Genomic DNA, 16,843 nt, shown 5'->3' on the forward strand with positions numbered 1-16,843 from the left:
TCCTTTTTGGGTTCCAGTCCTTTCTCAAGGCTCTCACCTCCTGGCCCAGAGGTGTCGATGAACCAAAGTGTGTTTTGTTTTTGTCTGGCGGGTTTCCCTTCGAAGTGTTTGGAAAGCCACGAGGCTTTGCAAACCGGGAGCCTTCGTGGCAGATCTTACCCGAGGCTTCCTGACCTATATATTTTGAGCTGTGCACTGGCCAGCGAAGCGGTTTCCCTGGTTCGCTGTTTGTGCACAGAGTTCCCTCGGGATCGAGGTCGGCACTGGAGGCAGGGGAGGCAGGGAGGCCGGAGGCCGGCGCTGCACCACCGTGCAGTCTTCCCTGGCCCTGCAGGAGCCACCGCAGGGCCTTCGCGGTGCGGTGCAGGACCCATCTTCGTAACAGGCGGCTGGTTCTCAAGCTGTCCAGATTCGCACCGGAGACTGGACAGGCCGGGGACACGCTTTGGCACCAAGGGTTTTCCCTGCCCTCAGCCCGAGCGAGGGGGCCCGCCCGCCACTCGCCCCGGGCTGCAGCTTCCCAATGGGTTAAGGCCTCGTGCAAACTCCCGGGGTCCCGTGGGAGTCGCTGACCGTGCCGGTCACCCATGGCACAGCGACGTTTGTGGCTCGCCTCCCCCACCCCGGGTTTTCTCCTCCTGTCGCGGCATGTTCGTGGAGCCGGCTTGGGCGCTCACTTTTTAAAGTTTTTACATCCCCAACTCGGCCCGCCGGCTCCCGGGAAGCGGCGCCCCTCACCGCCCCGGGACTCTGGGGCGCGTTCCAGGCCTGGGGAGGAAGCGGCAGGACTTTGTTCCCCGAAATCTGACGGCTCTGGGGATTCCCTGCGGCCACTTCGCCGCGCCGAGCCCCATCCTCCGGGCGGCCGCCGGCTCCCTCACGCCGCGGCCTCCGGCTGGCGGAGGCGCGGCCCGGACTCCCCCTCCTCAGGTCCCGCCGCCGAGAGCCCGGATGTTGGATTCCATCCCTGCGCCTGGTCCTTCATTTCCATAAAAGGGCAGCGCTCGGCGGGGCTGAGGTTGCCACCGCCGCCGCCGGCGCCCCCCGCCGCCCCCCGCCGCCCCGCCCCCAGCCCGGAGTCCGCGGCCCCCGCCCGGAGCGCAGCCGCGGGGAGGGCTGTGGAGGGGCCGAGGTCGGCCCCAGGCGCTCCGGGCCGCTCTGCGGGGCGGAGGAGGAGGAGGAGGAGGAGGGAGCCGGCGAGCCCAGCCCGGACCGGACGGGCTGAGGGGGCGGGGAGAGAGGGGTGGAGCGCGCGGAGCCAGGCTGGGGGCCGCGGCGCCGGGACTCCATTAGCGGCTCCGGCCAGGAGGCAGAGCTGAGCCGGCTGCGGAGCGGGACGCGGACGCCGCCCCCGCGCCTGTTGCGGGCGAGCCCCGGGCCGGGAGCGCGAGGAGCGCGCGGTGAGGGGCCTGGACGGGGCTGCAATCTGCAGGGGAGCGCGGGTGGGGACGAAGACTGTGGAGCCCCCGGGCAGCGTCTCCCCGGGCCGGGCGCGGCCGGGCGCGGCCGGGCGGCAGGCAGGGGACGCCGCTGCTGCGCTCCGCTAGGCGGGGGCGGCGTGGGGCGGGCGGGGCCGCGGCCGCTCGGGGCCGTGGCGGGGCGGGAGCGCGGAGCGCCCAGTGCGGCTCCGCGGTGCTCCCGAGTTTGCGCGGGAGCCCCCCACCCGCACACACACACCGGGTCCTCCGGCTTCCCCTGCCCGGCGGCCGACGCCGCGAGCACGGTGGGCTTTGCCTTCGTTTGGGGGAGTGACGCTTACGAGAGCCATTTCCTCCGCGCGCGCAGGAAGGAGCCATGGCTCTGGACGGGATAAGGATGCCAGATGGCTGCTACGCGGACGGGACGTGGGAGCTGAGCGTGCATGTGACGGACCTGAACCGCGATGTCACCCTGAGAGTGACCGGAGAGGTGCACATCGGAGGGGTGATGCTGAAGTTGGTGGAAAAGCTGGGTGAGTAGCATCCCGGAGGCGTCCGGGAAGCGACTGGCGGGGTGGGGGAGGGGTGGGAGGGAGGCGGCGCGGGGGGGAGGGGCGGGTGTGGAAATCTTGGCGTCTCTTGGATACTTAAAAAAAAAAAAAAGTGAGATCTGTCAATATTTAAGCGAACCGACGCGGTTCCCTTGGCGTTTTGTTTGGCTAGCTCTGAATTTTCGGAATGTGGTGCTTGGAGCCCCTACTTAGAGACTTCATTGCGTAGTTGGGCTGGGGGCGGGGAGCTCCTTGATTCTTTGCATTCGCCGGCTTCACGTGGAAAGAAATGGGCAGGGTCTGCAGGGTGGCGGTGCGGGGCGTGTGGTTACCCATGTCTGGCGTGTTGGCGACGCTTGGCATCGGGAGTAACGCGAAATCCACGTTAGAAAGCCGCCCCCCACCCGGGGAGATAGGCGGGTGCTGGCGTCGCTGGGCAGTGGCGGTGGCCCGGCCGGCCGTGCGCCCCTGCGAGGGGTGGGCAGCGGCCGAGCGACTTGGAGTCCCCACCCGGTGCTCCAGCGCGGCTATTCGGAGCATTCGGTTTTACATTAACGAGCCAGTGGAAGAACCGTGTTCAGAAGCAGACGGGAAGGCTGCTTGGGGGTTGAGAGTGTTCGCCCGAGTCCAGTCCCTGCCGGGTGGCCCAGGTTGAAGGCAGGGTCTCTGACAGCATGAAACTGGAGGAGGTTTCCCAGTGCGCGTTCTGTCTGCCGTGAAGGAAACCGTTTTCCGCGGTAGCTAAACAGCTGGTGTTCAGAAGAGACTTCCCCAGTTTTCCATATCATGCACTTGGGGTCAGGTCTTTGTAGGTTGGGTTTTTCACTTTGAGGGTGTGTGTTTTTGTGTTTTTGGCTTTTTTTTTTTTGTTTTTCTAAACCACACTGCCAAAGTGGAGAAGCATTGATTGGGAAATGTGTTTCTTACCAAGGGAGCCTTGCGTCCCTACCATATAAACTTACTGCAGTAGCACTGTGGGGCGCTGTGCCGAATACGGCAGGGTTCACAGGAGCACCCGCCTTGTGGCTTTGCAGAAGTTTCCTTATGCACAGACCCGAGAGAAGCACCTCACAAGGTTGCCTCTGTGCTGTTTACCTGCCTGAGACAGGGCCCGGAACCCTCCCCCACCCGCAGCCCTTTGGCAGCTAGATTTTGCTGTATTGTTTGTTTAACCAGTCCGCTCTCTGTGGGTTAACAGTGTGTTTTGTATGATTTGAGTAAATCGATGACTCTTTGCAAAGTGTCCATGGATCAGTTCAGCACTGGTATGAGGGCTGAAATATCACCAAATATAATTGTCCGTGTGTCCTTTGTTTTCAAGGGAAAGAAGCGTTTGTGTCAGAGCTTGCCTTGTTTGTGATAAGTGGACCTCACTAATAACGTGGGTTTCAGTAGGCGGTTTCTTTCACGTTGCGTGGAAGGAGCTGTTGAAGGTGACTGAGGCAACCTGTAGTTCTCCAGAGCCAGGCTTTTTTTTTTTTTTTTTTTTTAATTTATTTTATTTATTTGAAAGGCAGAGTTACAGAGAGAGGGAGAGACAGAGAGGTCTCCCATCCACTGGTTCACTCCCCAAATGGCTGCAACTGCCAGAGCTGGGCCAGGCCAGAGCCAGGAGCTTCATCCGGGTCCCTCATGTGGGTGCCAGGAGCTTCCTGGGTCTCCCATGTACGTGCAGGGGCCCAAGCACTTGGGCCATCTTCCACTGCTTTCCCAGGCACATTAGCAGGGAGCTGTATCGGAAGTAGAGCAGCCAGCACTTGAACTGCTTCGATAAGGGATGCTGGTTCTTCAGGCAGTGGCTTAACTTGCTATGCTACAATGCAGGCCCAAAAGTCAGGCTTTAACTAATGAATAAATAATGGTCTTACTATATATGTATTGCATTGATTAGAATCGTCTATTACAGTCAGTCATAAATAGAACTATAGAGAATAAACTATTTGCCATCAGAATTGATGTGTTAATTTAAGTGCTGCATATCTTAATCTTTTAATGCTGATGCACTTCTAATTTCTTAAACAGAGAAGTCTAAACAAGATAGAAAATGTTGTGCATATGGAAAACTTGCCTCTTCCTTTAATTTAACCAATCCTGATCCCTCTGAGACTTGAGCCCAGGAGAGTACTTCCTGACTTTCCTGTTTGTAAAAGTAGAGCTAAATGATTTCTTGCACCCTGGTTTTTAGAATGAGGTATTTTGAATGGCAAGCTGTTTTGTTAACTGTTGGCCAGGAGATAGAGGAGAAATTGAGCGAGACAGCATTTAAGACAGTTGTGAATCCGGAGAGAACTCCAGTTTGTCAGAGTTGCCTGGACACTGGAAGGCCAGGCTGTGTCATGGAAGGTGTCAAAGGGTAGACTGATGGCTGCGTGTCTGCAGTGGCAAGCCCCTCGCAGAGTCCAGATGAGTGGCGGAGACGGTGGAAGGGCTGAGAGGCGCAGGTGTGGTGTCTCAGGATTGCAGCGCAGTGGGGCACGGTGAGCTGTGGCAGGGCAGCGCTCGCCCACGTCGCCCAGCTCCAGACTGCTTGGCGGATGCTCTCTCCACGGGCTCCCCTGATGTGGAGGTGGCAGCACTTAATTCCCTGGAGTTGACAGATCCTGGCGTGAGCCCCTCCCTCAGCGCTGCATTGCAATATTTTGTGCAGGTGTGGAAGTGTCTGGGCAGGGGCTTCTTGGCTTTCATTAGATGCCCAGAGAAGCCTGTAAGCAGGAGTTTATGACACAGCTGTACAGTCTGGCCCTGAGTGTGAGCTTCATTGTGCTGCTTTGGTGTTCACCCCCGAGTGGGCACTTCAGTTAGGCAAGGTACAAATGTCCATAGTGCTTTCTTGGCTTGTCAGCCGTGTCCAGTTTCAGGGCAGGTCACTAAAACATGACTCAGGTTTCTGACTTCAATTCGGAAATCTGAAAGACTGATTTTAAATCTTTGTGTAAAATATATTTGTTCTACTATATTAGTCTTTTTAAAGAAAATAGTGTATTCCATGAAGTGAGCTTTTGGGAATTACATCCTGATGTGATAGAAACTTTGATTGATCCTTCCATGTTTATATCTCATCCTGAAAGAGAGAAATTAGTATTCCTACCCTTCTGTTTTTTAAAATTCGAATTGAAAGCTTTAAATAGAATTTTTAAAATTTACTGTATTTTTTAAACAAGTGTCAAATATGTATAGTTTTTTTTTTAAAGAAAATGTTAAGATGTAAAACACCAAGGATAAGGATTATTAAAAGACATCAGAGAATAAGACTGCAAGAGAATTGTATTAAACACATGGTGTAAAGAAGAGGCCCAGCTTTGTGAGATCCTGCGGTGTGAGAAGGTTGAGAGAACCACCTTGGTCAGTGGGACTCAGAGCTTACTCAGCAGCGAGGGTTCAGAGATGAGCTGAGAATGTGAAGAGTCACGGAGGTGCTGAGCAGTAATAGGTTTGCTGCATTTTAATCCCTTGATAAAAATTACCTTTTTATGACTTCTGCATACAATTAAGTTTTTAGCTTTCTGTAAAGCGCATTTCAGATGGAAGGTAAGGATTTTACTGTAATGCAGAGCTCCCTGAATGGAAGTCCACAGCTGCCAGCCTCCATGTGCTTAGAGAAGTACTCTGACTGCTCGGATTCTTGGAGGAGGAGGCATGCAGAAATCGTGTTGGATTAGAAATAATCCAGAGGAGAAAACATGAGTTGAGGACTCAGGAGGAACTAGAAAGAAGTGCATGGATTAGCAAACTTGAGGATTTTGTTTCTGAATTTGAGCTTTAGAAGGAAATCACCTCTGCTTTAAAGTGCGGGTGCAGCGCATTCGTGTTAGAGTTGCATGTTGGGATTGCATTAGCTTGCAACGTTGGTAAAATGAGCACACATGTTTCAGAAAAGAAAGAGGTTTGAAGTTATCATTGAAGATTCCTTAAAGGGGCCCTGGTGTTGCAGTGCAGCTGCAACATCACAGTTACCAGGTGCTGATTTGAGTCCTGGCAGCTCCACTTTTTTTTTTTTTTTTTTTTTTTTTTTTTGCAGGCAGAGTAGACAGAGAGAGAGAGGAAGGTCTTCCTTTTCTGTTGGTTCACCCCACAATGGCTGCTGTGGCCGGCCTGCAGCTGGTGCACCACACTGATCCAAAGCCAGGAGCCAGGTGCTTCTCCTGGTCTCCCATGTGGGTGCAGGGCCCAAGCAATTGGGCCATCCTCCACTGCACTCCCGGGCCACAGCAGAGAGCTGGCCTGGAAGAGGAGCAGCTCCACTTCTAATCCAGCTCTCCGCTGATGGGCCTGGGAAGGCAACAACAGATGCCCCAGGTGCGTGAGTCCCTGCCATCCATGTGGGAGACCAAGATGAAATTCCTGGCTCCTGGCTCCAGCCTGGCCCAACACTGGCTGTTGAGGCCATTTGAGGAGTGACCCGGTGAGGGAAGATCTTTGTCTCACCTTCTGTGTCTGCTGCTCTGCCTTTCAAATAAATAAATAGATCTTTGGAAACATTATTTTTTAAAAAATCCCTTATGGATTGCATTCATCTTATCTCACAGAGGTGCAGAATAGCAATTTTTCTTCTAGGAACTCACTTCAAAAGTAAGTTTCTAACGTTGAGTACCAGATGAAGGTACCAGCTTGCATGTAGAGGCTTTGTTACACCTAAAGTACTGAAAACATTGTGATCAGAGCTGGCAAGATGTGTGCAGGGAGAGAAAGCCTGTGTAACTGGACAGCTCCCTGGTCCTGCTCATGCATAGCGCTGGCTCCCTGGAGATGCATGTGTGTATTTAGTGCATTGGTCACCACCCTGTTGAAATCCTCAGCTTTATCCCCTGAGGGCTTATGTTTCAATTCATGGAAATTAAAAATCCACATCATGCACCCTCACTGCATTCATAGTGAAGTATATTAAGATTGTAAGAAATTTGCCTGCGCCGCGGCTCACTAGGCTAATCCTCTGCCTTGCGGCGCCGGCCCACCAGGTTCTAGTCCCTGTCGGGGCGCCGGATTCTGTCCTGGTTGCCCCTCTTCCAGGCCAGCTCTCTGCTATGGCCCGGGAGTGCAGGGAGGATGGCCCAAGTGCTTGGGCCCTGCACCCCATGGGAGACCAGGAGAAGCACCTGGATCCTGCCTTTGGATCAGTGCGGTGCACTGGCCGCGATGGCCATTGGAGGGTGAACCAATGACAAAGGAAGACCTTTCTCTCTGCCTTTCTCTCTCTCTCACTGTCCACTCTGCCTGTAAAAAAAAAAACAAAAAAAAAACAAAACAAAAAAAGATTGTAAGAAATTTTTAAAAATCTTTGGGCATGGATGAGAGAAGTACTTTATTGGGAAGTTGTACTAACGTGAATTAAATCTGATAGCAGGTTTACTCGGAGTTTAGAATACCATTGATGATGCATAGGAACTGAATGTTGAGATGCATCTGTTTCTCAGCAGATTTTAAGTAGAGAACAGCATGTAAATGTTACTGTCACCCTTACAGCACCTGGTGAAGGGTGAGCTGTTCCTTGGGTAGGTCATGTGGCGTTTGTTGCTGTTTATTTGTTGTGGTTTTCCTGCCACTCTGCTTTATACCTAATTTTCTGAAGTGGTTTGGTGTTAGAGTTAACTTATTTATAGAGCTACTAAAAAGAATATATTTGCTTATTCAATTATTTACAAAAGACCTCACTGGTAATGTCTAATATCTATTGAAGAAAATTGCAAGAAGATATTAAAGTTTTATCTTTCATCAGCTTTTTGTTTTTCAAAATTTCAAACTTGTAAACTCAAGAATGATTTAGTGAACACTATAATCTCCAGCTAGGTGGCTAGTTATTGGCATTTGATTCCCTTATACATGCCGACACCTTTTGTGGAAGCATTTGAGTAAGTTGCAGACTTTTGAATGCCAGAGTTGCAGAGGGGCAGAGGCAGAGAGAGAAAGATCTTCCATCTGCTGGTTCACTCCCTGAATTTCTGCAGTGACCAGCATTGAGCCTGGCCAGAGCCAGGAGCCAGGAGCTTCTTCTGGGTCTCCCACATAGGTGCAGGGGCCCAAGGACATGAACACGTATCAGTTGTTCTCATTTCTGGATTAGCTTTTTAAAAATGGCCATGTGTATGAAATCTTTGCTTAATCAAGGTCCTAAATATTTTGTCCTATGGATTTTAGAGTTTGTTTATATATATTGAAATGACGAATGTATGAGGTGTAGTAGTGACCATGTATCAGAAAGGAAATAATTGCTTTACACCAGTAGAAGTAACTGCATCATGTCAATTCAAAATTTTAAAATTCTAAATTTCAAATTATTGATTCCACTAGAAAAGTTAGTTTCAGAAATTAAGTCATAAAAGTGGACCTGTAAAGCATCTTTGAATAAGCAAAGAAAGATTTCAAAGTTTTTTTTTTTTTTTTAAGATTTATTTTATTTATTTGAAAGGCAGAGTTAGAGAGGGAGAAATAAATCTTCCATCTCCTGGTTTGCTCCCCAAATGGCTACAATGGCTAGGGCTGGGCCAGGCTGAAGCCAGGAGCCAGAAGCTTCTTCCAGGTCTCCCATGTGAATGCAGGGACCCAAGGACCTGGGCCATTTTTACTGCTTTCCCAGGCCAAGCAGAGAGCTGGATCAGAAGTGGAGCAGCTGGGATTCAAACTGGTGCTCACATGGGATGCTGGCGCTGCAGGTGGTAGCTTTACCTGCTAAGCTGCAACACAGGCCCCCGATTATAGGGTTTAACATTATAGGAGGAAATTATCTAAGTTTGCATCCAGATCCTGGCCATGTGGCACTGTGTGTGTATGTGTGTGTGTGTGTGTGTGTGTGTGTGTGTTAGGCAGGTTTTTAGTTTTCAGAATCTCAATGCAGATAGCCAGTGTTGCCTTCCCTTTACAGAGTACCATGTATTAGAATTCTTGGAAAGATCGTTTTTCAAATATGGTAATGCTCTAAACTTAGAAGATAGCAAAACAATGTCATATAGTACCTAAATATCTTTAAATAAACGTCTCTGCAGCAGTGCTATTGTGGCTGAAAGGATGAGTATCCAAATTGTAGTCTACTTATTTTTTTTGAAAATGTTATACTTATTCATAGTGACTCATTTAGAGTTACATAGTCTGTAAAATATTTTAAGAATTAATTGAAAATGATGTCTACTGGTATTTTCTCTCAACTTCAGTAAGTCTGCTTTTGCATAAATTATTTGAACAGAAGAAGCTGAGCAGTAGGTGATAAAACTGAGGTTTCTGTTTGGATTCCTTTGATTCACATTCCAGACAGATCCATGATCTATACCTCTAAGGATCAGCCATCATCTGTGCACCCTTGGGCCGCCCTTGCCCACTTTTCAGGGCCATCAAGCTGATACTCACCAGCCAGGAAAATGACATCATCTGCTTTACAATCTGTGGTGAAACTTTTCTCAGATATTCAACTCTTTCGTTTTTGTATCATGCTGTAACTTAAAAATACATGTTTTTTTAAAAAGATCAATTGTAATTTCAAGATAACAGAGTAATGATGTTTTCGATATGTTTTTCTTAATGGAACACTCAAGGTTATGAATAAAACACCTATAAAGTGCCTGCATTATTGATTGTAGATGAAGTTGTCTATTAGATAAGTGCTCCCCAGCTTAATGTCTCTTAATGCAGTTCCTGGGTCCAGATTTAAGGATTTCACAATCTTTGATATTAAGGATTACTTGACAAAAGGAAATGTTTGCTGTTACCAATTGTAAGTTTTAAGCAAGGAGACGACGGATTCTGTTGCTGTCATAGATTGCTCCTGCTCAGGAGCACAGAGGAGGGGACCGCCTGCCTGTGTCAGACCTTGACTTCATCCTGCACTGGCTGTGTGACCCACTGCTGCCCCTGCCTCTGATTGCTCATCTGTACAATGGAGGTCTTAGTAGTACCTTGATCGAGGGGCTTTTTTCTTTTTTTTTTTTTTTTTTTAAGATTTATTTATTTGAAAGGTAGGGTTACAGAGAAAGAGAGAGACAAAGAGGTCTCCCATCCGCTGGTTGATTTCCCCCAGTGACTATTGGCCAGAGGGGCTGGGCCAGGCCAAAGCCAGGAGCTTCATCCAGGGAGCTGGATTGGAAGTGGAGCAGCAGGGACTGGAACCGGAGCCCATATGGGATGCTGGCATAGCAGGCTGTAACTTAACCTGTTTTGCCACAACACTGGCCCCACTAGAAGGATTTTTATAAGATCTATTTGAAACCTATGAAGTGCTCAGAATAGCTTTGCTAAATGTAGCAAGGAGGAGAATGATGATGATTGAATTCTAAGCAATTTGAGTGGTTTGTAAATTTTCCACTTATATTGAGCCAGAGAAGTAACAGTATTTATAAAAGATGGAGAATGCCCTTCATAAAGTTAAGCCAAATAGTACTGATTTATTCTCTACCATGGTAAGAATGTATTTTAACTTTATTGTGCTGCCCTGCACATCATGATGAGTAATATTATAAAGAATTAAGTATGGGGTTGGCCTTGTGGTATAGCAGATTTAGCTGCCACTTGTGACATTGGCATCCAGTATCCATGTGCTGGTTTTGAGTCCTGGCTGCTCGACTTCCCGTCCAGCTCTCTGCTATGGAAACTGGGAAAGCAGCGGTTGAAGGCCCAACTACTTGGGCCTCCTGTCACCCATGGGAGACCTGGATGGAGTTCCTGGCCCTCGACTTTGGCCTGGCCCGAATCTGATTGTTGTGCGTATATGGGGAGTGGACCAGCAGGTGGAAGTTCTCTTTCTCTGGCTTTCCATCTGTCTTTCAACTCTGCCTCTTACTTAAAGAAATCCTAAAAGTGTGAAGATACTTTAGAAGCAGTGGATTTTATGGCCAAATATATATGAGGGGTCTTCAAGAAGTTCATATAGATGTATGTTATGAAAAGACTGCATAGATTGGAAAAATTTTTGCACCAAGATTATCTTTTAATTTCATTTTCCATGAACTTTTTTTTTAAAGATTGATTTTATTTATTTGAAAGGCTGATTTACAAAGAGGAAAAGAGATCTTCATCTGCTTGTCTGTTTCCCAGATGGCTGCAACAGCTGGGGCTGGGTTAGACCAAAGCCAGGAGCTTCATTACAGGCCTGCCATTAGGATCCAGGGGCCCAAGCACTTGAGTTATCTTCTGCTGGTTTCCCAGCGCATTAACAGGGAGCTGGATTGGAAGTGGAGCAGCCAGAACTTGAACTTGTTTCCATATGGGAAGCCGGCATTGCAGGATGCAGCTTAACCTGCGAAGCCACGGTGCCGCCTCTCAAACTTTTTTAGGTGCTCTCATACAAAATTGTCAATTGTGTTGAAACAGAGTATTTCCTTAAATTTAGTATTCTGGCTAGATAAATGCCTTCCTTAAATGGTGAACTTTGTTGGTAATTAAGTTAGTCTAAGATGTGGCCACTTAGTTACATACATGACCTTGGGCAAGTTACTTTAACCCCTCCTGATTATTTAATCCTAATTAACTTTAATTTTTTAACCTGTTCTGGTGTTAGGGTATTGACTAAATAGGATGTTAAAAGGATCAACAAAATCTGGTAATTACTAGAGTGAGGCTACTAAGAGGTCAATTAAATGGTATCTACAGTTATCCTTCAAATACTGTGTAAACCTAAAACATAAATTTGGATTGTAGTTCTAAGTATCCTAATTGTAGTGTTTAACTGGAAACCCTTCTTTCTTAATCGCCTGTTGAAACTGTTTTGGAGGATTTTCCTGCCTTTGTGAATTTTGTTTAATAGTCTCTGCATACCATCCCTAAAAGTCATGCTGCTGGGTGTGAATAGTAGCTTTCCTGCACAGAAGCTTCGTTAAGTTCCTTAACATCTCTGTAACTTGGTTTCCTTGTAAGCAAAATGGGCAGCCTAATGTATATACCTAGTGCGAGCATGAGGATTAAATGCATGTACGGTAAAAACAAAACAGAAACACCAAGAATACTTGTTGGCATGAAGCAGTTTTTCTTTTTAAGATTTATTTAGTTATTTGAAAGTCAGAAGGAAAGGCAAAGAGGTCTTCCATCCGCTAGTTCACTCCCCAAATGGCTGCAACAGCCAGAGTTGAGCCTATCTGAAGCCAGGAGCCAGGAGCTTCTTCCGGGTCTCCCACGTGGGCACAGGGGCCCAAGGACTTGGGCCATCTTCTGCTGCTTTCCCAGGCCATAGCAGAGAGCTGGATCAGAAGTGGCATACCCAGGACTCAAACCGACAGCCATCTGGGATGCTGGCACTGCAGGCAGCAGATTTACCCACTGCGCCACAGCGCCAGCCCCTGAAGCAATTCTAATAGTTGTGATTTTATTGAGGATCTGTTGGACTCGGGACATCTCCCTGTTAAGTATGTCACCTTAGTAGTATGGAGAATAAATGTCTTAAAGAACTTAGAACAGCAGAGAGAGGCCTTAGGGTAAAATTGAGCATGATAAGTAAACGCCTGCATAAAGATAATTCTGTACCCTCATGCTCTGTTCTTGATAGATTACAGAAGTTGATAGCTTGAGATGCGGGAAGTGAGAGGGGCATGAACTTGCCCTCAGCAGCAGTAGCAGCAGTGAGCATTTAAGGAGGGCCAGGCATTTATTAGGTGGGGTCTCTGTTGTCCAAGGCAGTAGTTCACAGTAGTTCGTTAGCAATAGAATGAGGACAGAAGATTTCGAGTTGATGGTCTGGCTGAGGAATGCCATGTAATTGGCCCTTGAGTGCAGGAAGATGATGGAGTAATGAAGACCTTACTTGAAAAAGACCAGGTTGAAAAGTTAGGAAGAAAGGCATTCTGGGTTGGGGATTGCAGTGTTTATGGTATATTGTAGACGAGCTTGGGCCATTAGGAGAGAAACTTACAGAGAGGAAATATATACTTAGGTGGGAAATACTGTCATTCATCCATCTATTTACAGTTTTTATCTTTTAATATTTCTTTATTTTCATCAATTAAAAGGCAGGGAGAAGGAAGGGAAAGGCATTTCCATACACTGGTTCACCTCCCAAATGTCTAACAGCCAGGGGCTGGGTCAGGCTGAAAAACTAGGAGCCTGACACACAGCAGCCTAATCATCGGCTGCCTCCCGAGATGCAATAGCAGTAAGCTGGATTGGAAGTGGAGGTGGCAGGACTCAAACTGGCACTCCAGTAGGGAAAGTGATATCCCATTTGGCAGCTTAACTTGCTGTGCCACAGAGCCTACCCCTTCTTGGTGTTTTGAATGAGAACCTGCTGTGTGCCAGGTACTGTGTAACGCACTGGGGCGAACAAAATGACCTCATTCTTCACTACATTAGCCAGCTTTTCCTTCCTGTAACAAAACAGCTGAAACAAGCTGCTAATGAAGGAAAGGCAGATTTAGCGCACAGTTTTGGAGGTTTAAGTTCAAACAGTATGGCACAGGCTTTGGCGACAGCCCTCCTTGGCTACATCACATCATGCCAAGAGCACGTATGTGTCTCTGAGTGGTCCTTCTCCCTCCGCATAAAACTACCAGGATTCAGTCATGGGAGCGCCAGCCCCTTGACCTAATCCAGTCATTCCCCTGAGGCCCAATCTCTAAATACCAAATTGGATTAAGTTCCCTCCCTTTTTAGTGCCATTAACAAAAGACTTTGGGACTAACTTCCTCCTCATGAGTTTGGAGAGACAAACATTCAAATCATAGCACTTACCCTCATTCAACTTGCGGCTTAGTGAAAAGATAGTCTTTTTTAAGATTTATTTATTTGAAAGGCAGAGTTACAGAGCGGTAGAGAGAGAGGTCTTCCATCTGCTGGTTCACTCTTTAGATGGCTGCAACAGCTGGACGTGGGCTGATCCGAAGTCAGGAGCTTCCTCTGGGTCTCCCACACAGGTGCAGTGGACCCAAAGATGTGGGTGGGCCATCTTCTTTTTTTAAAGATTTATTTTATTTATTTGAAAGACAGAATTACAGAGAGAGGTAGAGCCAGAGAGAGAGAGAGGAGTGAACCAGAGCTGAGCTGATCCGAAGCTAGGAGCCAGGAACTTCTTTGGGGTCTCCCACATGGGTGCAGGGGCCCAAGGACTTGGGCCATCTTCTGCTTTCCCAGGCCTTCCTTAGCAGAGAGCTGGATAGTAAGTGGAGCACCTAGGCCTGAAACAGCCATCTGGGATGCTGACACTGCTGGCATGGCTTTACCTGCAACACCTTAGCTCTGGCCCCTCCAGGACATTTGTCAAAGGATGATTTCCACTTCTAAAGATAGTCTTTAAATAGTAATTACTTGTGGTATTTAACAAAGATGGATAATTGAAAGAATTGACTAACAAAGGTAAAACTGATGCAAAGAACCAAAATGATAATGAAATGCTGAAAGTGAAATTTGGGTTAAGCCTTGGTAGAATTTTTAAAGAAATAACTCATTGTGAGAACACGGATGCCTTTGCCTTTAGAGGAACACTGTGTATGCAGCTGGAGGAGTCTGGTGAAGGTGAACTTGATATAAATGAGGGAAGTGGTGTGCCAGAAGGGTTGAAGACTTCCCAGAGGAAGTGGTGCTGCAAAATTGGATATTGGAGCTCTCAGAGATGTTTGATGGCGTTGAAAGTACACTGGCTAAAATATGGGAAGTTGATCCACGCTTAGGAGAGCTTGCCAGGGCGTAACGGGGGGGGGGAGGCATACACTACGAGACACACTCTTGATGAGTTTTTCAAAGACACCTTTTATAAAAACTTATCAGTGTTTTAAATTTTTTCTTTTTTTAAGGCAGAGTGGACAGTGAGAGAGAGAGAAAGGTCTTCCTTTGCCGTTGGTTCACCCTCCAATGGCCGCCACGGCCGCCGCGCTGCAGCTAGCGCATCACGCTGATCCGAAGGCAGGAGCCAGGTGCTTCTCCTGGTCTCCCATGGGGTGCAGGGCCCAAGCACTTGGGCCATCCTCCACTGCACTCCTGGGCCACAGCAGAGAGCTGGACGGGTTTTTAACTTCCAGTTTTTGCTAGTTTCTCATTTCTGTTTATGCATTTCTGACCGATAGTTAAAAGTTCCTGATATCTTATAAAAATGTGTGGGACAATTACAATTTTTCAATTCATTGTTTCAATTGCTTTACATGTTGCCTGTGTATTACATCTATTGCTTCATTCCTTGTGCCAGGACTTTGGCTCTGCCTTTGAGGTAAAGAATGAATACAATAATAAAAGACCCTTCGTCTAGCGGGAAAGGTTGTTGCATAGAACTAAATGAAGTGTGACACTCTTTGGAGTGTTAGGATGTGCTTAGCTGCTTGGGCAAGAGGGTCGGCAAAGACTCAGATGATAATGTTTCAGCTGGGTCTTGTGTTGGGTTTTGTTGGTTTGATAAAGGGAGAAAGGAAAGTATCCAATCACAGAGACCAGAAACACCAGTTTGTTCTACAAATTTAGAGTGTAAAGCTGCATTCAGGGATGGTGGGAACCCGTAGACAGAGGTAACTGGAGGCACAAATGATTAAGATTTGTGAATCCTATTAAGGAGTTACATGACATATCAACAGTGAGACTTGGAAAGGTTTTTCTTGTTTAAAATTTATTTTATTTTGCTGATTTACAAGGCAGACATATGCACATACAGAGAGAGGGGGAGAGAAAACTGAAACCTAGGGCCTCTGATACGGGATGTGGGTGTCTTAACCCCTGCCCCAAATTCCTGCCCCAAACTTGGAAAGTTTTTCAGTAGACAGGTAAAATGATCAGATCTGCATTTTAAAAGATAACTGCTGAATGGGCAGGTTAAGCCACAGCTTGGGAGACCAGCATCCCGTATTAGAATCAAAGTTCAACCTCTGCTTCCATTTCAACTTCCTGCTCATTGCACTGTGGGAGGCAGCAGATGATGGCTCAAGTACTTGAGTACCTGCCACCCTTGAGGGAGACCCGCTTCTGGCTCACATTTGGCTTCTGCAGGCAAATGGGAGCTATAGCTATTCATCTGTCTCTCTCTCCCCTTTCAAATACTTTTTTTTAAAAACTATTTTTAAAAAGGTAACTCTGTAATGTTGGTGAAAAATGGAATTGTACTAGGGTAGGCTAGTAGTGTTGAGAACCTGAACTAAGGCAGTGTTAATAGAAAAAAAGGGACACATTAATAGCTGCTCAAGAGGTAGATTCCAGGGGCTAGAAGCTGTGGCAGGGTGGTTAAAGCTGCCACCTGCAGTGCCGGCACCCTCATATGAGTACACCCTCATATGCTCCACCTCCAGTCCTGCTCTCTGCCATGGCCTGGGAAAGCAGTAGATGGCCCAAGTCTTTGGGCCCCTGCACCCGCGTGGGAGACCCAGAAGAAGCTCCTGGCATCAGATTGGTCCCACTCTGGCCGTTGTGACAATTTGGGGACTGAACCAGTGGATGGAAAGCTTCTCTTTTTCTCTCTCTATATGCCTCTGCCTCTCTGTAACTCTGCCTTTCAAATAAAGCACTAAATCTTAAAAAAAAAAAAAAAGAAAAGAAAAAAGACTGCCGCTGTGTGGCGTAGCAGGTAAAGCCCATATGGGTGCCTGTTCGAGTCCTGGCTGCTGCACTCCTGATCCAGCTCTCTGCTATGGCCTGGGAAAGCAGTAGAAGATGGCCCAAGTCCTTGGGCCCCTGCACCCGCGAGAGGCCCAGAGGAAACTCCTGTCTCCTGACTTCAGATCAGCACAGCTCTGGCCGTTGTGACAATTTGGGGACTGAACCAGTGGATGGAAAGCTTCTCTTTCTCTGCCTCTCCTTCTCTCTCTGTGCAACTCTGACTTTCAAATAAATAAATAAATCTTAACAAAAACAAACATGGAGTACCTACTACTATAAAAAAAAAAGAGGTAAAATCCATAGTATTTGGATGCAAAGAAAAACTGAGAGAAGAAGTAAAATATAACAGAAACATCCAGTTTCAAAGATAAGATTAAATTAATGCAATTACTATTTTTT

The 16,843-nt window shown here is 47.6% G+C and overlaps 1 protein-coding gene across 6 annotated transcripts in view; it reads left to right on the forward strand.

Moving 5' to 3' along the window:
• The first annotated feature begins 1,115 nt into the window (after positions 1-1,115).
• FERMT2 (FERM domain containing kindlin 2) overlaps positions 1,116-16,843 on the forward strand; it is an 82,322-nt gene continuing 66,594 nt past the window's right edge. For all 6 annotated transcript variants that reach the window (XM_051822198.3, XM_051822199.3, XM_051822201.3 and 3 more), the window contains exons 1-2: positions 1,116-1,400; positions 1,786-1,951. In XM_051822198.3, the coding sequence (XP_051678158.1) occupies positions 1,795-1,951 (157 nt within the window). In that variant the 5' untranslated portion in view covers positions 1,116-1,400; positions 1,786-1,794. The remainder of the gene's footprint in view (positions 1,401-1,785; positions 1,952-16,843) is intronic.

Source organism: Oryctolagus cuniculus, chromosome 12 (genome assembly GCF_051225735.1).
Source record: "Oryctolagus cuniculus isolate XC-2025 breed Fujian yellow rabbit chromosome 12, ASM5122573v1, whole genome shotgun sequence".
Taxonomy (NCBI): domain Eukaryota; kingdom Metazoa; phylum Chordata; class Mammalia; order Lagomorpha; family Leporidae; genus Oryctolagus; species Oryctolagus cuniculus.